The 21,416-nt window shown below is 41.0% G+C and overlaps 2 protein-coding genes and 1 long non-coding RNA gene across 14 annotated transcripts in view; 2 read left to right on the forward strand and 1 right to left on the reverse strand.

Annotated features, from left to right (window-relative positions):
- Nucleotides 1–10,586, forward strand: part of ZNF131 (zinc finger protein 131) — a 30,333-nt gene extending 19,747 nt beyond the window's left edge. For 8 of the 11 annotated variants that reach the window (XM_058718934.1, XM_058718943.1, XM_058718968.1 and 5 more), the window contains 3 exons: nt 186–871; nt 7,817–7,947; nt 8,666–10,586. In XM_058718934.1, coding sequence (XP_058574917.1) covers nt 186–871; nt 7,817–7,947; nt 8,666–9,352 — 1,504 coding nt within the window. In that variant the 3' untranslated portion in view covers nt 9,353–10,586. Of the gene's footprint in view, nt 1–185; nt 872–7,816; nt 7,948–8,665 lie in introns of those variants that run through there. The other 3 variants (XM_058718983.1, XM_058719000.1, XM_058718991.1) reach the window with 3 other exon arrangements.
- Nucleotides 10,587–15,374: 4,788 nt separating this feature from the next.
- Nucleotides 15,375–20,096, reverse strand: LOC131509587 (uncharacterized). The gene is made up of 3 exons (XR_009260606.1): nt 19,860–20,096; nt 18,934–19,089; nt 15,375–15,456 (listed from the first exon to the last, which is right to left on the reverse strand). It is a non-coding gene; the product is annotated as an uncharacterized LOC131509587 (long non-coding RNA).
- A 125-nt stretch (nt 20,097–20,221) lies between these two features.
- NIM1K (NIM1 serine/threonine protein kinase) overlaps nt 20,222–21,416 on the forward strand; it is a 65,918-nt gene continuing 64,723 nt past the window's right edge. For both annotated transcript variants that reach the window (XM_058719022.1, XM_058719012.1), the window contains exon 1: nt 20,222–20,494. The gene's annotated coding sequence lies outside the window, so the exon portion shown is untranslated. The remainder of the gene's footprint in view (nt 20,495–21,416) is intronic.

The raw sequence follows: 21,416 nt of genomic DNA on the forward strand, positions 1-21,416 counted from the left end.
CAGTGTCGCATCTTAACTCACTGCAGCTCTACAGTAAGTCTTGAAATCAGGCAGTATAAGTCGTCCAAGCTGGTGTTTTGCCTTTCCATATAAATTTTACTTTGAGCTTACCAGTTCTTCCCAAAAGTCTGCTAGGAATTTGATTGACCTTATGGATTTTTAAATCCATACATTATGTATTTCAGGAACAAAGAAAACTCAGCTCCACTAGAGGAAAATACCACAGGAAAAAGCGAGGCAAAAAAAAGAAAGATTGCAGAAACTTCAAATGTTATCACTGAGTCATTGCCATCTGCAGAGTCAGAACCTGTCGAGATTGAGGTGGAGATTGCCGAAGGCACAATCGAAGTGGAAGATGAAGGCATCGAGACGTTGGAGGAAGTGGCTTCTGCCAAGCAGTCCATAAAGTACATTCAGAGCACAGGTTCTTCTGATGATTCCGCCCTGGCACTGTTGGCAGATATTACCAGCAAGTACCGTCAAGGCGATAGGAAAGGGCAGATTAAGGAAGAAGATGGTTGTGCGTCTGACCCCACAAGCAAACAGGTAGAAGGTATTGAAATTGTGGAACTTCAGCTGTCACATGTGAAGGACTTGTTCCATTGTGAGAAATGTAACCGTTCATTTAAATTGTTTTACCATTTTAAGGAACACATGAAATCACACTCCACTGAGAGTTTCAAGTGTGAAATATGCAATAAAAGGTATCTTCGGGAGAGCGCATGGAAACAGCACCTCAACTGTTACCACCTCGAAGAAGGTGGAGTCAGTAAGAAGCAAAGAACTGGGAAAAAAATTCACATATGTCAATACTGTGAAAAACAGTTTGACCATTTTGGACATTTTAAAGAGCATCTTCGAAAACATACAGGTAATTAGCAAATACTTTATGTTAAAAGTATATTTTTCCACATTCACTTCAGGTCTCAATGTCTAAATCCTTTTTTTTTTTTTTTTTTTTTTTTTTTTATTACCACAGAAACCATCTCCTGTTTTTTCTAATATGCAGGTTGAGTTCACATTGTTCTTTTGGTATTAGTTTGTTGAAATATTGATACTTTAAAAGCAAAATCAGTATCAACTTTGAAAGTAGTTGTCACTCTTGCACCTTGCCAATTTTTATATATATATATATATATATATATTTTTTTTTTTTTTTCCTGGTCCAGTTTTATTTTTTTATTTTTTAAATACAGTTTATTGTCAAATTGGCTTACATATAACACCCAGTGCTCATCCCAAAAGGTGCCCACCTCGATGCCCATCACCCACTTTCCCCTCTTCCCCACCCCCCATCAACCCTGTTCTCTGTATTTAAGAGTCTCTTACGGTTTGCCTCCCTCCCTCTCTGTTTGTAACTATTTTTCCCCTCTTCCTTTCCCCCATGGTCTTCTGTTCAGTTTCTCAGGATCCACATATGAGTGAAAACATACAATATCTGCACTCAGCAGACTGACTGCACTTAGCATAATACCCTCCAGTTCCATCCACGTTGCTGCAAATGGCCAGATTTCATTCTTTCGCATTGCCAAGTAGTATTCCATTGTATATATAAACCACATCTTCCTTATCCATTCGTCAGTTGATGGGCATTTAGGCTCTTTCCATAATTTGGCTATTGTTGAAAGTGCTGCTATAAACACTGGGGTATTGGTGCCCCTATGCATCAGCACTCCTGTATCCCTTGGGTAAATTCCTAGCAGTGCTATTGCTGGGTCATAGGGTAGATCTATTTTTAATTTTTTGAGGAACCTCCACACTGTTTTCCAGAGCGGCTGCACCAGTTTGCATTCCCACCAACAGTGCAAGAGGGTTCCTGTTTCTCCACATCCTCGCCAGCATCTATAGTCTCCTGATTTGTTCATTTTAGCCACTCTGACTGGTGTGAGGTGGTATCTGAGTGTGGTTTTGATTTGTATTTCCCTGATGAGGAGTGACATTGAGCATCTTTTCATGTGCCTGTTGGCCATCTGGATGTCTTCTTTGGAAAGTGTCTCTTCATGTCTTCTGCCCATTTCTTCACTGGATTATTTGTTTTACAGGGCCAATTTTTATATTTTTAAAAGAAATACATATAACACAGCTTGTGATTACTTACCAAGGATGATAAATTATGAAATCCTAATTACAGGGAAACTTCACTGTTCCTTTTTTTACATTTCCTATCTCATTTATATGTTACATAGATCAATATGTTTACAAAAATCCCTGGCATGTTTATTCATTTGTGTACACTTGGTCACCTGTTATGACCTGGTGGTGAAGTGGTCAGCATATGTTCATCTTCCCACCCCTCTCCGAGGGCACACAGTGTTGGCACTGATGGACAGCAAAGGGGATGAGAAACGTAAAGTCTTTTACTGCCCTCCTCGTGGGAGCCATCTCAGGCACGCAGGAGTGATTCCAGGGAGTGTCCCACTCGGCCTCTGGTCCTTATAGCTCTGCATCCATCTCCTGTGCCTGTTTTTGTCCTGTCAGACACCCTGTCCTTCTGCCTCTCAAGCCTCTTTGCTAAGTCTCCTGTGCCACACACAGGAGCTTCTGCCAATGCTTTGAATCTCGGGTGTGGGGAGAGCAGTGGATAAGATGTGCCAAGTGTCAGACTCTGGACACACGTTCCCAAGTTCTCTGTGGTGGCTAATGCTGTCTAGATTGTTTAATACAGTGAAGACAACACAGGTGTTCCATACTATTCGAAATCTTTCTCTTTGCTGGAGTTTGGAGAATTTTGAAGCAATTTTTTCATAGATTTCCTTGCTGTCCTGAGTTGCTTGCTGTATACTACTTGAAATTGAGGAAGCGGATAGATTCAGATAAATGTGGCATCCCTCACTTAAATGTTTAGTATCCATACTCGGGGACTGAATAAATGCCTAGGATCAATACTTAGTGGTTACATGAATAGCAAGAGAATCTCCTACTTTAATTTCATCTAGTATAGATTTAAAAAGCTTTAGGGTACTGGTTTGGGTAACTAATAGGTGTTTATGAAACCTTTTGGGAAAATGCTTTCTGATTTTCAAACATAGAGGTATATTGTATATTTAGAAACTGCCTATAGTAATAGTTTTTAGTCCTTAAAACAAATATTCATCTATTTTAATGTAGTTTTGCAAAAACGATCGCTATACCATTAAACTAGTAAATAAATGTTAATTGGTAACTAGTGTGTTTTAATAAGGGTTTCCTGTGTCCCAACAGATAATCAGTCACTTTCATATTATTTTCTAGCATTGTAAAAGTAGAAGCAACTGTCTCTTTTACCTAAAACATAACCTGATAACTTGCCTGTTGAAAACAGGCAACAGACTATTTTGGAAGTTAAAATGTGTCTTTCAAGTCCTATACGTTGTATTTTGGATTAAACACAGAATATAGAGCTAAAGTATATTATGTTGTATGTCTTTATCTTTAAAATTATGTGAGATAATTACGTTGTTACAAATTATAGAACTAGATGTCAATTTGAAGAACAGTTTAACACATAAAGCAAACTGAACTTTTGTTGGCATTTAACCTCAATTAACTGTATTAGTAATTAGTAACAAGATAGTTGCAGATGTGATCAGTGACTTGAATTCAAGAGGAGCATAAGTAAACAGCTTTAAATTGTGCTTATGTTAATGAAGGATGGATCGTTTTTTGCTTATAACAAACTAAGTGTAAAGATAAGGAACAATCCCATTCCTGTGTTCCTACCCTCAAAATATATATAAATCCCCCTCAGTTTCACATTTTGCATACTTTTATTAGTTTAGTGGTTTGATTTCTTCAGTGTTCTTAAAGCATGCGCTATAATCTATGACTTGAATTGCAAAATTTTGGCTGTTACTTGTCCTCTGAATTATTTTGTTTCCATTTGGAAAATAGTAATGGTAATGCCAACCTGCTAGGTCGTGCAGATAAGGAATTTTTAGAGTCTCTGCCTTCAAGGAGCTCACAGTTATGTTGGGAAAGACAAGCAGGCACAGTCACATGTGACGGGCTAAGTGCTAATAGAGGTAAGCACACAGTCTTATGGGAATGCCTGCCTGTACTGTTTGTTTATGATGGAAGAGACCAGGATGGTTTCCTGGAGTATTCACCCTATAATGACACCCAAAGGAAAAGGAGTTTTCCAGGAGATGGGCATTCCAGGCAAAAGAAATGAAGCATGCACAGGAATGAAGCATGCACAGGCATAGAGGAAAGAGCGTAAGCAACTTGTTTGGAATGCTGCTGGTAGGTTGAGGCTGGGGGATTGGGTCCAAGTTGAGGAATGCCAGCATGTGTAGCTGTTAGGAAGGGCTGCCCACATGGCATGCACTTAGGCATCATGGACAATCTACCAGTGGTTCAAGGGCAAGAGATGAGAAAGTGATGGGAGATAAAGCCAAGATCATATAGTTATTTTTCATAAGTGCTGTAAATGAATTCAGATTTTATTTTGGAAAACTGTGTAATTTTAAAGAAGTTTAAGCCAGGATCACATTTCTGTTTTTAGAGTCATGACTGGCAAGATAGAGTGGAGCGAGATGAAACCTACAAGGTCTAATTAAGAAGCTGTTGGAGCAATCTAAGCAAGAAGGAGAGGCTGAGTAAAGGCAGTGATAGTGGAAGAGGGTTGGAAATGTGAAGAACATTAAGGAGGCAGAGTCAACAGGATTTGGTGACCATTGAGATATGGGGGTAAATCCTAGCTCTTTGGTTTGAGTGGCTACATAGTTGGAGGTTTATTATTAATTTAGAAAAATACAGAAGGGTAAGCACTTTAGCGGTGGGAGGAGATACCAGAACTTTTGACAGATTTACCAGTGGGACACCTCATATGAAAGAGAACCTAAAGGTGACCTTTAATCATGTCTTTAAATGATTGTACCTCGTTTGCCAGAGAGGTAATGTGGAATTATAGAAATAATGTGGGTCTGGAAATCCTGACCTGACCCAAAGTCAGACGCTTAACTGACTGAGCCACTCAGGGGCCCTGGGTGGGTCTGAAAATCAGATTGGATTGCAGCTCCAATTCCAACATTTGACAGTATGATGAACTTAAATGGATCTCTGGGCCTCTTTCCTTGTTTGTGTAAATAAGGGCAATAACTTACTTTACAGGGAAAAGCACTTTGCAGGCTACGGTCCACACATCTAAAGTATAATTAATCTGTTGCTATTTCTAGACTTCATCGGACTTCCTAAGTTTTTAAAATGCAAAAGCTCAAATGACATAAAAGCTGAAATGACAATGAAAAATGAATCTCTTTTCTACTTCAGTAGATCTCTCCAAAAGCAGTTACTGCCATCATTTTCTTACTTATCCTTCCATATCTATTCTTTGCATTTTTGAGTAACCATACACAGGCATGCACACAGAGGGTTTTTTGGGAAAAAAATAGAGGCATGTAGTACAGTGTGGTGCCATTTTACACTATTTAATTTTTTTTTTTTTTTTAACATTTTTGAGAGAGAGAGAGGGACAGAGTGGGAGAGGGGCAGAGAGAGGAGAGAGAATCCCAAACAGGCTCCACACCCAGTACAGAGTCTGACATGGGCCTTGAACCCACAAACCGTGAGATTATGACCTGATCTAACCAACTGAACCACCCAGGTGCCCCTGAAGTCTTTTAATACATGAAAATTCAGGAATCTACTTTTTTTTTTTTTTTTTTTTTTTTTTTTCCCACTGTGGCTGCATGGTGTTTCAGTGTATGGGTATACCATAATTTATTTATATTGATACACATTTAGGTTGTTACTAGTCTTTTACTGTTACAGGCTATGCCTCAGTAAGCATACTTTTGCATATATCTTTGTGTACATGTTCAAGAGCAGAATTGCCAAGTCAAAGAATATGTACATTTTAAATCTTGGCATTGTTATGAAATTGCTATTTAAAGGAGCTATACCAATTTATATTTGTAGGTTTTATTTATAGTGAAAAATTATGTACTACTGAAACCACAAAACGTAACCATTGTATTTAGCAGTATCTTGCAACATTGGGGGATATGATAAGGAATTTCTGTACCAGCACTAATTCTAGGTGATTAGGTCTTTCTAATTTTCCCATCTCATGAACATTATACAAAAAACAGAGGGTTTTTTTGTCAGGGAAAAACTATAGCTCGAAGTAACTTGACTAGTATGAAGGTCACAACTAGGATCTCATCACTGGAGCCTGTTTCTCTGCAAGCGTCATGCTGTCCCTTGAATCCTCTCTCTTCTTGCCTTACTCCAGACTGCTGGAGTCTACCTGTTAGCCTGCCAGTCCTTTCATATCTCTTTCCATCAAGCTTATTGCCCTATTTCTGACTTCTCTATCTTACCTTGTCCTCCTTGTATACAACTTGAATCACTTTTTCTTGTACTCTAAGCACATTCCCTTGGCTTTTGAACCCACTTGTTCTAAAAAGGCCTCTAAAAAATCCTGGAATTATTGCAGTCAATTACCCCTACTCCCTGCTGAGCACTGTTGGAAAAAATTCATATCAGACCTTAAATTAGGCCTTTTTGGTGTCTGATTTAAAGCTTTCTTTGCCAGATTGCTATTTTGGGCCTTCAGCCCGATACTCAAGACTCTGCCCACACCTCACCCCAGCAAATGACATATCTGTCATCTTTCAAAACCCTCCATCCCCTTTACTGTTTTCATGGGCTTGCCTCTCATCCCACTGTAGTCTGGCTTCTAACCCCACCATATTACTTACACTATTCCTACTAGAGTTAGTACAATCCCCTGTTGTTATTCTACCTGACATCTCTGTTCAGTTTAGCACTTGTTTACTGCCCTCATCTTCCTGAAATTTCTTAATTTCTGCAGTGTTCTTTGCTTCTGGCTGTTCTGTTTCTGTTCTCTTTGCTGCTTCATTTACCTGGTGTTTTAACTTGGTGTTTCATTGAGTTCTGTCCTTGATTCTGTTATCACATAACATACTTAGAGTTTTCACCACATCAAAGGTTTTTATTACTACCTAAAGTAACTCCTGATCTGTATATCAATCTACCCTCTATTTGACTTCAGAGGAGTCTGTTCAACTATTTACCAGACTTTTCCACCTTGAGTACCTTCAAATCAACAGATACAAAACTAAATTTATAATCTTTCTCAATACACTGCATTCCAAACCTACTTGGATTTCTGTGTTCTTGATTCTGATTGGCATTCTAAGCTAGAGGTCTGAGAATCATTATTGATACCTTCTCCCTCTTACTCCTCACCCATGTTGTTCTGTACCTCTGTGTCTCTGCCTAGAATACATTTCCTTCTTTCCTTCACTTATTCCATTCCAGGCAGAATTAATCCCTCTCCTTTTGTGCTGCTGCCTTACATTTTCCATTGCCCTTTATTCTGAAACAGGTTTTCTACAGTACATTGCAGGTGTTTATTTGTATATATTTCACGTTCATAAGATACTGTGGCCTGTGATACGAAGTTTTTAAAGAAGGGCAATTTATCTTCATCACCTAGCACATGGTCTGGCACATAGTAAGTGCTCAAAAAATACTTGTGGAATGGGTAGTGATGCATTTCCCCAAAATAGAGATTGAGCTTGATTTTTTACCTAAGGGAAAATGTGCACTTTTAAGAAATGCTAAAACATAGAACTCAGATCCAATTTTTATTTCTTCCTCAGAGTACAGATTCAATTATAATAATCACTGAAAACTTATTATTTTCACCTCTAGAAGAGTCTTCTGGATGTGATAGAAAACATCTGAATTACAAATTCAGACCTTCCTCTCAAGAAAGTGCTATTAGAATTAACCAAAAAGAAAAAAATTTATTTGCTTTTTCTGTTTTTCTTGATTTGCCAATAGAATTTTTTTTCTATTCGAATAGGTGAAAAACCTTTTGAATGTCCAAATTGTCATGAAAGATTTGCTAGAAATAGCACCCTCAAATGTCACCTGACTGCGTGCCAAACTGGAGTGGGGGCAAAAAAGGGAAGAAAGAAGCTTTATGAATGTCAGGTACGTGTGGGTGTATTCTGTCCTTAGCAAAGCAGTTGGGTGTTTGAAATCATTAAAAGTGAAGGGTAGCAGAGTCTAGAGTAAAAGTATAGAGCTGGCAGTTTGGAAAGAATGAGTAAAGAACATCATCCATCGTTTTGATTTTATTTATTTATTTTTTCATCGTTTTGATTTTAGAAGGGAGATTAGAATAGGGTTTTTTGGGTTGTTGCCTTTTTTTCTTTTTTCCAACTCAACTCTAGATGACATCAATGTCAATAAAATTATGTCCTAAATAACAGGTAACCTGAAACTATTCTTCACCGTTGAGCAAACAATAGAATTAGGGAGTGGAGCAATGGAAGGCTCACCGGCTGTGATCAGCTTTTTTTCCATGATTAGTGTATATGTATCCCAAATAATGTAATGGTTCTAAATGCTAATGATATATTGTAGGAAATTATAATATTAGTACTTTATATCCCTTGAATTTATATGACATTTAAGCAATGAAGGCAGTATTATGTTTCCTACATTGCATCTAAGTTGTTAGCTACATCAGCTAAAAGACCAAATAAACAACATAATTATGAACTCTCTTAGATCACATTATAAATGTCATATTCATAACATTTTTCAGAAAAATCTTCAAATTTTTCCTTAACAGAGAATAAATGCATTCATGCTTTCTTCGGCTTGAATATTAGTAGTGTTAAAACCATATGTTTGGTTATTTCAGGTCTGTAACAGTGTGTTTAACAGCTGGGACCAGTTCAAAGATCATTTGGTAATACACACTGGTGATAAACCCAACCATTGTACTTTATGTGACTTGTGGTTTATGCAAGGAAATGAATTAAGGAGGCATCTCAGTGATACTCACAATATTTCAGAGCGTCTAGTAACCGAAGAAGTTCTTTCAGTAGAAACACGTGTGCAAACTGAACCTGTGACATCAATGACTATTATAGAACAAGTTGGGAAAGTGCATGTGTTACCATTGCTTCAGGTTCAAGTGGATTCAGCACAAGTGACTGTGGAACAGGTCCATCCAGATCTGCTCCAGGACAGCCAAGTGCATGATTCACATATAAGCGAGCTTCCAGAGCAGGTTCAGGTGAGTTATCTAGAAGTGGGTCGGATTCAGACTGAAGAAGGTACTGAAGTACATGTGGAGGAGCTGCACGTTGAACGGGTAAATCAGATGCCAGTGGAAGTACAAACTGAACTTCTAGAAGCTGACTTGGAACAAGTGACCCCTGAAATCATGAACCAGGAGGAGAGCGAGACCACCCAAGCAGATGCTGCTGAAGCTGCCCGAGATGATCATGAAGATGCTGAGGGTTTAGAGACCAAAACAACAGTGGATTCCCAAGCTGAAAGGGCAGGGAGTGAAAACAGAACACCTATGCCTGTTTTAGAGTGAAATAACAAATGAATATATTTTTAAATTAATGTGTTGGGTTTTTGAACTGATCATGGGCAGTGTGACTGTCCTTAAGCTAACAGACAAGTGGACCAAAGTTAAAGTCTTTCCTGTTGTGAACTGTTTCTATTGAAACAAACTGATTCCAGCGCCCACCCCCCCCCCCCCACACACACACTTAATGCCACACAGGAGGGATCTTTCCCATAAGTAATGGGAAGCTTTGAGAAGTATTATTTCTGGAAACTTAAATGGATTATATTCTTATTATATAGTTGGGTACGAATGTATCTATTTTCATTGTGATAAGGGTTCTCCCTCTCTCTTTCCCAGGTCACGTCCTTTCTCAGATTTTTTCCATGTTGTAAAATCAAAAGTAAAATCATTAGAATACAAATTCGTGTATTCTAATGCATGTTAGAAAATTGAATATATAGGAAACACAAGGCTGCATGAAGAAAAGTACATTGTTACTGTGCAGTTAAATTTTGGCTTCTGGCTTTCTTTAGTTTGAACAAACTTCTTGTCTATACTGATAGTCACAAATGTCATCTCTGCAACGGAAACAGTGGTGGTGGCAAAATTTGTAGAATGTAAAACAAAAACAAAAAACAAAAAAAACCCACACACACCCATGTGCCTTTTCAAAGCCAACTAAACTTCTATAAAACACCTCTGGTTCTTTCAAAGTTTGTGTTGTAAGGAGCGATGTAAGTGATGCTGTAGTACTTTGTTTTTGCTTATAATGGCAACTAGCAATTCTTTTTCTTGGTAACTTAAGGTAGGGTGAGAAATAGCATTTAATGGCAACTGAAGGGCCATTTCCGATTGGGAAAATTCATTTATATCTGTGGTAAACTTTTTTTTTTTTTTCTTTAATGAAAAGTTGCACTAATATTTTACCACCAGATGAAAAAAAGGAGCATCATTTAAAAATTAATGTATTTAAAGTAAAGTACAGAGAAAAACATGTATATAATATATCAGGCTTTGTTTTGAATGAATCTTTTTCCCTGATCCTTAATGTAAAGATCTTGTGCTATAACTTTTAAAGCCATACAAATAAGAGTGCTAAACTGTGGACTTAAAAGTAGGTGTGTAAATATTTTTAATCAGTATTACTTGGAAAATAAAATATAACAACCACATAAAATAAACCAATATGCTATTTTCTTTACCTGTTAAATATTGGGAGATATTTACATTTTTAAAGTAAAGTTTAAAATTATGTGTTCATGACTCGTTTTTCTCTTTACTAGTATAGAAGTGGTTTCGTGGTCCAAGATCTTCACTCATTTGTATTAACATGACTGATACGTGAATTAAGATATGCCGTTCTCAGTATGCACCTCTAATCCCCAAAAATCAGTTCAGAAGAACGGGAGGAGGAAGAGGTTGGCATTTGTGGTTCTTCCACGGTGGGGCACAACAGCCAATGGAATTTTTTAGGAAGAGCCTACTTTTAATGCACTTTCTCCTCTTACCTAGTGTGTTCAGTTTAAAAGATCAGTTCGGCTTCTCCTTTGGTAATCCTAGTGGTTCAGTGGTACCACATTTATGACCTGTTTCAAAGGGAATGGCTTCCCACAAGTGGAGAGGTCACAGATTTAGAGAATACAGGAAGAGGAGATGGGAGTTTTTATTTTAAGGTTAAAAAAGTATATGAATATTTCCAAGTCTGTTCTGTTCGGCAATTGGACACTTACACAAAGCTTACATAGGTGTTTCCTTTCTTCAAAGTCAGAAAATGATAGAATTAAATTATATTACATGGAATTTTCAGTTTGCCTTAAGATATCCAGGTTCCTGAGTTAGTTATAACTTAAAAAAAAAAAAAAAATTCCTGACAGATAGTGGTTTCAGGTATGTAAGTTACTAGTTAGTATCTAATGAATTTTGAATGCTGAAAATAGCTCATGATGTCCCCTTTAAGCCAAGATATGAAGCGAGGTTTATTTTTAAACATAATCTTAAAAAGGCTCTGACCACAACGTCGAGATCATGGACAAAGGCACAACAAAGTATTGAAAAGCACAACAAAATACTAAAAATTTAACATTTGAGCGTTCAGATTTGGCAAGGCCTTTCAAAACAGGTTTGAGGATCAGATACAGTTCCTTTTACTTTTCCCAAAAGGTATATAGGCTTTATCAGTGTATCCTGAATGCCGGTAAATTTGATTGCAGAAGGAGAGGAAAACTACCCACTGGTGGTAAACCATATGTTGATTAGGCTTTGCAGTTTGCAAAGCATTTTACATATAATAAAACAACTATGAAAACCCATGATGTGTATTTAAGAACTGAACTGAATATATTGTTTCCTCTCATTTTACTCCTAGTGGCGTTTTTAGGTCTACAGTGGCAGCTGGTCCTTAGAGTGCCAGACACTGATCAGCAAAGGAATCCCACGTGCATGGCAGAATGATAGATAGGAGAGCCTCTTCTGTCTCCCCTATTCCACCAATCTAACACACAGCAGTGCTCGGATTCTCTAACACCAACTGGGTGTCCAACAAGTCACTTTTGACAACAGCCCGAGTTAGCGTAGACTCCACAAGTGATCAGTAGTAGTAGCACAAGACTGCCCTTGCTTCAGACGGTAGCCAAAAATGGGGTACCAAGGATACCTGCACTTCTGCCCTGCCAACTACAAATCAGGGGTCTCCGCCCCCTTGTCAGATTCAATACACTAGAACAACTCAGTACTGAGGAAAGCACCACACTTCTGAGTACAGTTTTATCATAAAGGATACAACCCAGGGGCTCCTGGCTGGCTCAGCTGATTTAAGAGTATGTGTGCGACTCTTGATCTCTGAGTTGTAAGTTTGAGCCCCACGTTGGTGTAGAGATGACCTAAAATCTCTTTAAAAAGAAAAAAGGAGGTGGGGGGGGGGGAATCCAGGAACAGCCAAATGGTTGCAAAGGGCAAAGGGGGTTGAGGGAGTGGAGTAGGTAGAGCTTTCAGGCCCTCCTGGTGCTCCACCCTCCCTGCACATGGATATGTTCACCAACCTGGGAGCTCTCTTAACCCCTTAATCTTTTCTTTTTCTTTACTAAGATTTCATTACCTAGACGTGATTGATTAAATCATTAGCCCTTGATTACTGAATTCCCTGTCCAGCCCTTCCATCCTGGGTATCTTGGGGTGTGGCTGGTAGTTCTAGCCCTCTAATCATGTGGTTAGTTCCTCTGGCGACCACTGCCAAGATCACCTCATTAGCATAAACTCAGGGATGAGCAAAAGGGAGCTTATGATAAAAGACATCAGGAAATTCCAAGGGTTTTAAGAGCTCTGTGCCAAGAACCAGGGTCAAAGACTGGATACATATTTTTTATTATACCACACCTACAATCTGAGATTCAAAGGAACACTAAACAGAACTCTAATAATACATGTAAAACCCAGAAGTCTTTTGAATATGCACAAAAAGTGAAGGTTCTTACAGTCTTACTAGTTTAAAAATGCTACCATCCTCATACACTGTTGAAAGTAGGAATATTTTCGTGGAAATGTAAATGCTTCTGTTTCTGCTACATTCAACTTGGAATTAAAGATACCAAGATTGAAAGGGTCTTTGAAGGTATAGACTACCCACTTGATAATTGGAATAAGCCAACAGTACTGAGGCCTAAATATAGATAAAAGTCTACACCAGAATATCAAGTGCGTCTTAATGAACATCTTCAATTTAGCATGGGTTTTATTTTTTATTAAATTTTTTTTAATGTTTATTATTGAGAGAGAGACACAGAGCATGAGCAGGGGAGGGGTCGAGAGAGGGGGAGACACAGAATCTGAAGCAGGCTCTAGGCCCTGAGCTGTCAGCACAGAGCCCGATATGGGGCTCGAACCCACAAACTGAGATCATGACCTGGCCGAAGTCGGTTGCCTAGCCTAAAAGTTTAGCCTGATTCTGTTGGACAAAATAGCTTTGCTTTCATTAGGTTAATACTGTTGGCTGCATCAGGGGAGGGGAGAACCTAAGCTCAATGTTTATCAGATATAATGTTCTGAGCTGTGCTATGGCTCTTACAGAATTTGTCATAAGAGATCTAAATGAGAAGCAGCAGGAATTAAAACTATTAAACCCTCACCACCAACAACAATCAATAGGATCCTCTGTAGTTAACTGGAGGCCCAGAAGTGTATTGCTTTAAAATGGTAAATGCAGAGGCTGTCATTATAAATGTATTCTGACCTTATGGGGATATCTTAAAACTACTCCGTGTTGTATAAACATTGCTTCGTTAATCCTGTTGACGTGGTAAATAGGAAGGCAGGCCCTGAATGCAGTATTTTCTTCTCACCTTTCCTAAAACCTAATATCACACATAATTATTCACCCACCTTGTTGGGCATTGCACCAAAATATAGGCCAGGATAGAAAAATCTTGTAACCTAAAAGCATCATTTATGAATCACTTAGTATATGCCAAACACTTAATCATCCCAATGACTTCATGAGGTAAATATAAATGGAGGAAATTAAGAGAAGAAGGAGATGAGAAACAGCTGGAGCCGGTATTTGAAACCAAGGAAATTGACTCCATAGGCACAGTCTTGATCACTAAAATACAGTTACCTTTGCATGAGATCTCTTTGTGGTTGACAACATGGGATTGCACAGAGCAAAAGCTAAATATCCATTTTCTTTTTGGAATCCACATCAGCCCTTGATAGGTTTTGGGGTGGAGGGAGCAGGAGATCAGAAAAGCTGGCAAGATACATGCAGCAAATTGTCTTTTTTTTTTTAATTTTTTTTTTACACTTTATTTATTTTTGATAGAGATGGAGCACAAGTGGGGGAGGGCCAGAGAGAGAGAGGGAGACACAGAATCCGAAGCAGGCTCCAGGCTTTGAGCTGTCAGCACAGAGCCCGACGCGGGGCTCGAACTCACAAACCGCGAGATCATGACCTGAGTCGAAGTGGAATGCCCAACTGACTGAGCCACCCAGGCGCCCTGCGAATTGTCTTTTGATGTCTCCTTGCTGACTCCTTGCCCTGAGACCATACTGTCTAGGTAATTGTTCTCCAACTTAGTGTGTGTCAGAATCTTGCTAAAACACACATTGATAGATCCCACACCCGGAGTTGCGGATTCAGTTGGTCTGGGTTAGGGCCCAAGAAATTGCATATCTAACAAGTTCCTGGGTACTACTAATACCCTCAGTCCTGGAACCACTATCATTTGAACAGCAGACATAGGACACTTCAAGAAAGCACAGATGAGTAGCCAGTGGAATGGACCTTTTTTGACAGTCTTTTTTTTTTATGGTGTAGTCAGGTGCTACTCTAAAAATATCCTGTTAACTATTGTTCATGTTTATCATTCATGTAATGGACTGGACTAAGGCAGTTGTCTTAGGTTTTATAATTTCAAGCAAGAACATTGTGCTTATTTTCAATAAATCATTGCTTTTCTGTTTCTAAAGTGAAAATGCCACAAAGACAAGAAATGTTAGAGAATAATAAGAAATTAAAAGCCAGAAAGTCAGAATAATGGACTAGGAATACTTTGCTTCTTCTGGGTAACTCAAATACACTTTAGACACAAAATCTTAGCTAATATCTGTTGAGAAGTAAATGCCAATATACGAATTCACTTAAGAGAACAGCTGATCATTAGCTGTGGTTTTGCGGTCTGGTAAACTGCCTACATGAGGACAGAAACTGTCCTGTAAAATAATAGTTATCTATTAGACACAGCTAGGAAACACTATGGAGGGAATACTATGGGTTCAGAACCCTGGCCCAGTTAAAATGGGGCTTATTTAAAACTAAAGACTCAAAGGTAATGGTTCAAATTTGATTTTTATAAATTTTCATAAAAATAAATTTTGCTCAAGTATCAATGGGCCCGGGGCTCTTAAACTATTCTTCCTTGCCCAATTGTAAGTAATACCCAAGTGCCAATTATAAGAACATATTACACTAATTGCTGTATGTGGTTACACGGTCAAGAAAAGTGTAGAGTAAAATTGCTACAACCGTGAGAATCTCAGCGACTCAAATTTCATGGTGAAAATTACATTTTAATGAAAATTTCTCAAGATCACAGTTTTTTTTTCTTTCTTTTTCTTCTCTATTTGTTGTATTTTACCTATGGAAGAAAGTTCAATATTGAACATTAGACTAAATGACGAGGCAGGAAGATCTCAAGTGAATTAAATAAAGTAGCAAGAATATCGATAGAATTTAAGCTGACTGGCAGAGGCAGGGGCAGTGGCCCCTCATTCAGCCACTGAAATTTGTGACCTCTTTCTTTTTTCATTTTGTTATTAATATTAAATTACACCTATACAAGTAAAAGATTCACATATTTTAGGAAATAAGAAAATAAAAAAATCTACTCTAGGACCCATTAACCAGAAATAACTGTTGTTACCATTACATGAATATATGAATATCTATCTCTACACACACACACACACACACACACACACACACACACACGTGAGAGCAAGAGAGAGAGAAAGAAGGAAAAGGAGAAGAAGAAAAAGAAGAAGGAAAAGGAAGAGGAGAGAGGGAGATGCAGAGAGGACTTTTTAAAGCAGGATTACCATGCTAGTTTTAATTCTTTCAGTTTAATTTTGCTTAATTTAACAAATAAGCAGAATAAAATGGTAAAGCTCAGAAAAATCTTTATTGCAAGAAATATTAGTTCCTTTTTTTTAAATTTTTTTTTTAATGTTTATTTATTTTTGAGACAGAGAGAGACAGAGCATGAGCGGGGTAGGGGCAGAGAGAGAGGGAGACACAGAATGCGAAGCAGTCTCCAGGCTCTGAGCTGTCAGCACAGAGCCTGACATGGGGCTTGAACTCACGGAGTGTGAGATCATGACCTGAGCCGTAGTCGGCCACTTGACTGAGCCACCCAGGCGCCCCAAGAAATATTAGTTCTTAAAAGATTCTTATAAAGTTAAGGACAAAGGATTTCAATAAATACTGATTGTGATTCATTTTTAAACTGTCAATTGACCCCCTGCTGTGAAATGATGAAATTGGCATTCTCATGCTTCCACCTTGTGATCTTATTGTATTTGCACTGACAAGGCTTATAAAATCAGTGTGCAGGTTCAACAGCTAATCAATTACAACCAAGAGAGAATTTGTGAAATATCAGATCTGAAGAAATTACCAGAGTGTAAAAGAAGTTAAACAGAAGGTAAAAATCTGGAAAACATGAAAAAGGACATGAGATAGAATGAGCTCTGACATACATAATGTCCAACTCGAAATCCTAAAAGAAAGGTAAAACATGGGAGAGGAGTCATATTCAAAGAGATTGGGAATTTTGGAAAGACATGAATTATCAGATTTAGGTAGCACACAGATCCTAAACAGGATAAAGACATTTTTTTTTCTGGAACCACATATGCCTTTTGAGTTGCAGACCCAGTTCTACAGCGCTATGCAGTCTTAGAAAAGTTTTGTTTTATCTCCTCTCCCAAGATTTGTCAAATATCCCTATCAGAGGAAAGGAGGAAGGAGAGTAGGAATAGTCCAACCCCAGGAATAACCCAGGTTCACATTCAGCAGGGATGCAGTGTACCAGGTAACAATATCCAGAAAATGAGTAGAATGTCCCCATGTGCCCTAGAATAGTACCAAATGTGGAACGATCCCTCAGAACTTGAAATAGCAAAAGTAGCTACCACTTATTAAGCATTTATTAGAAGAAGCGCCGACCTGCTTGGGGCCCCAACTACTTAGAGACTGTGATGAAAGAAGCATACTTTAAACACTTTCAGTGGGGGATCCTCCCACCAACCACTCCAAGCCCATGGACTCCAGGTTAAGACAACCTAGTTAAACTGTTCGCCAGTAACTTTATCTCATTAATTCTCACAATTCCCAGAGGACAGATGAAAAAACTGAGGTTAGAAGATGCTTGCAACTAAAGAGTTCATACAGCTAATAAGTGGCAGAGCTGGGAGTCAAGGTGTAACTTTATGACTCAAAGGTCTAAACTTTTAGCCACTGCCAGGAGGCTCTCAACGCATAGAACAAGTACCTCCTGGGTTAGAATCATCCAGGACTACTTTCTGCCAACACAATGGAGCAGGGTTTAGAAAACCGAGACTAAATGGACTTTATAGGTTTTTTTCTTTTGGAAAGTAATATTTTTCTGACATTAAAATATTTTTTTCTGGGGGCGCCTGGGTGGCGCAGTCGGTTAAGCGTCCGACTTCAGCCAGGTCACGATCTCGCGGTCCGTGAGTTCGAGCCCCGCATCAGGCTCTGGGCTGATGGCTCAGAGCCTGGAGCCTGTTTCCGATTCTGTGTCTCCCTCTCTCTCTGCCCCTCCCCCATTCATGCTCTGTCTCTCTCTGTCCCAAAAATAAATAAAAAACGTTAAAAAAAAAAATAAAAAATAAAAAAAATAAAATAAAATATTTTTTTCTGACATATACGTCCATTGTAGAAAAAAGAAAAAATGCTGAAAATATTAGGGTTATTTAAACCACCTGTAATTCCACCAGTTCACAAAACACATTACCAATATCTAGTGTATTTCCTTCTACTCGAACATATCACAAATTTGTATCATTCTGCTTTGTAACTTTTGCTTTCACTTAATATGTTGAAAATATTTCCCCATACTCTTCAAAACAACAATTTTTAACTTCTATATGCTGTTACATTGTAATCAACCTACTGAATGGCCCTTTCTAGGAGAAAACAACACTTCTTTCAAGTGGAGGGAACTGAATGAACAGTCAGTCCTATATGACTGGGGTCCCAGGACTTTCAAGGGAAAGGAAAGCGTGAAGGAACAGTTCTGATTTGAAAGGGAGTAGACCCCAGCAGAATAGCTGCAGGAGAAATAGGGGTGCAGGAGGCTTCTGGAATGGAATCTGGCCAATGGACTTTAGAAGTCATCTCTGATGCTGAAGTTTTCCTTTTCTGTGATAGCCTCAGGTCTTCAGTAACCTTCCAAGCCACTAGAATCTAGTATCTATGATACTCCATGGGGGCATGATGCAAGGGTCTATGAGAGAGTCCATGTTCGGTTGTGAGTTTGAAGTTCTTGGCTTCCAGGCAGTTTCCTTATGAGCTCCTATCCTGTGTATTGTCATGTTATAGGATTCAAGGAGTATTTTATATGACATTTTTAAACATGTAAACTCTTACCCTGCTTTAGGAAGAAAACAAGGGGCACCTGGCTGGCTCATTCAGTGGAGCATGTGACTTTTGATCTCCGAGTTCTGGGTTCCAGACCACAGATTACTTAAAAATAAAATCTTTCAAAAAAGAAAGAAAGAAAACAAACTGATGGCATGTGCTATCTTAGAGACTGCTCTTTGATAAGTTTATTTTTGAGAGAGAACGAGAGTGTGAGTGCATATGAGTTGGTGAGGGGCAGAGAGACAGGAAGAGTGAGAATCGCAAGCAGGCTCCACACTCAGCACGGAGCCCAATGCCGGGCTGGAACTCACAAATGGGGAGATCATGACCTGAGCCAAAATCAGGAGTTGGATGCTTAACCAACTAAGCTATCCAACTAAAGACTGCTCTTAAAAGAAAAAAAATGCCTCTTATCTTTTAAGGAAAGGGCCTCCCTTTAAAGACAAACCTTTCTCACAGAGAACTTTTATCCTGTAAAGTAGATAACCACTCTCATCAAACAAGGAAGCAAACATTCCGGGTTGTTTTGGTTTCTCGCCAATCTCAGTGGCCAGTCCCTGGAGCTGTCCAAGGTTTTATTTCTTCCTCTTCCTGTTCCTGGCCCCTTCAATCACACAAAGAGGCATCAGAGTGAGGAAGAAAAGCACTGACTCTGGAGTCAGACTGCCTAGGTTTGAATTCCAGCACCAGCATTGGACAGCTGAGCAGTCAAATAACCTTTCTGAGCTGTTTCCTTACTTGTCCAAAGAGATGGTAATAATACCTAAAATAAGGTTATCGTGAGGATTTAATCAGTTACTCTTTTGAAAATATTTATAATAAGGCCTGGCAAATAGCAAAACAAGGAATCTTTGGGTTCCCTAATTTCTACCATAAATAGATTTAAAACTCATTCATCTACACTTTTGCTTTCGTAAATATTGCCCTGGCAATCAGGAAGACAGCATCTGGGAGCATGAGGAGGTGGAAAGAGTGCTTGCTGAGCTGTGACTTAGGGTGCTGGTCTTGGCTTTGCCATTAACCAAGCTGTGTGATCCTTGTTAACTGACCTCTCTGATCTCACTTTCCTCCTCTGTAAAATGAAGGACTTGAACTTCAGTGGATAACCTCTAGTTATCCTACGGGTTTTGCTAGTCTGTGAATCGCATTCTCCGCTCAACACTCAATTCAGTGACTTGGCTTCCTTGTTTGTAAACTGTAAAAATATTTGGCACCTACCATTAGCCGGAGGGTTATAGCTGGGGAGTAGGCAAGAGATTAGGGATTCACAGTCTAAATGACACCATAGGAACTGGATATATTGTATGGGAGGGATCCGGGCAGAGGGTGGCATTAGCACTTCTTTCTGCAGAGCCTAAACCCTAACAGACTCACCCGAAGGAGCTGTCACGGTGGGTCTGCTGGAAACCCCGTTCTGTTGGTAAGCTTGCTGGGTCCCGGTCTACCAAGGACACGGGAAACCTTTGATCAAGAGGCTCGAGAGGCTCAGTACGAGGCGTGAGCGGACGAGAGCTGTGTCAACCCTCTTTTGGCTGTGTCGCCGGTTCTCATCCATCCCGTAGGAGGGACTCTCTCTGTGAGAGGGCCAACCCCCCTCCCCCTCCTCCAGTGTCTGCGATGGGTGTCCCCGCGCCGCGCACCCCCCCTCCCTCCAGCCCCTCCTTCCTGGCTGCCATAGAAACCGGCCTACGAGGTCCGGGCCCGAGTCCCGGAGCCTGACCGGCCCCTGGCCCCCTCCCCCGGGCCAGCCCCCCGCTCCCTATTGGTCCTCCGGGGAAACGCTGCGGGGCGCCTCTGTCCCCGCTGCAGAGCCCCGGCCGGGGCCAGCGGGCGGGGTTTGCCGGGGCCGCTGTCGGTCAGGTCCGCGGTCCCTGACAGCTCAGGGAGCCTCCCGCGCGGCCGCGGCGCCCGCCACCCACGCACCTCCCGCGCCGCGCCCGCTTCAGCTCCAACCGCCCCCAGCTCCTGGCCCCGCGCCGCCGAGTCCGTGAGCCGGGCTCGCCACGAAGGTAAGCGAGGGCCGCGGGGCTCGCAGCCAGCACCTCCACCCCTCCCGCCCCTCCTCCCCCAGGCTGCTGACCTGGTGGCGGGGGGAGGGGGGGTGGCTGCGAGCAGAGCCCGTCCCCGGCAAGCCGAGGGGGAAAAGGGGGCACGGCTCCCGGAGGGGCGAGGGCGCGAGCTGGGCGCGGGAGAAGGGCAGGCGCTCCCGGGGGCGAGCGCGAGCAGAGAGCGTTGTAGCCGGAGGCGCAGGCTAGCCGGTGCCCGTGCAGTGTGCGGCGCCCCTGGGTCTGCGCGCGCGTGTGTCCCCGCGTCCCGGCACCGTGCGGGCCCCCGCGTCGGAGTGCGCGCCCGCACGGGAGCCCGGGAGGGCGGCTTCGCGCCCGGCCCGGCGCGCACCTGGCGCGGGGACCCGAGCCCCAGGACGTGAGCCCAGGTGGGGACCTGCGTGACCCGGACTGGCAGAGAGGGCGCTGACAGCGAACGGCTGTGGCCCACCACACCCCACACCACGACGCTCCCTAAAGAATCGTGCTCTTTTAAAAAGACTGTACGAGTAAGGAGGAACCTCGTCTCTTCCCGGATGCCCCTTCGGGAGTATTAGGAGCTCCAGGATGACCAGGAAAGAATGGCAACGGGGTCTGTAAAATGGCATTTCTGATCAGCTTTTGTGTTCCCGACACAACACCTGGGCAGATGGAGAGGTCAAAGTAACAGATAAAGGTGCTCTTGGGGCAGCAAAGATTCAGCCTTCCGCATTTTTTTCCTTCCCTTCCTTCCCTCCCTCTTCTTTCCTCCCTCCTTGCCTCTCCTGCCCCTACCCCCTACCCCCGTTTCACCCCCCCACCCGCGTTTTCGTCCTCCAGAGTTTAGTAGACAAGAGGGCTCTCTGTTAGACCCACCCTCCCCCACCCCACTTCTCATCCCGTTTCA

The sequence above is a fragment of the Neofelis nebulosa genome, chromosome 1 (assembly GCF_028018385.1).
Source record: "Neofelis nebulosa isolate mNeoNeb1 chromosome 1, mNeoNeb1.pri, whole genome shotgun sequence".
NCBI classification, from domain to species: domain Eukaryota; kingdom Metazoa; phylum Chordata; class Mammalia; order Carnivora; family Felidae; genus Neofelis; species Neofelis nebulosa.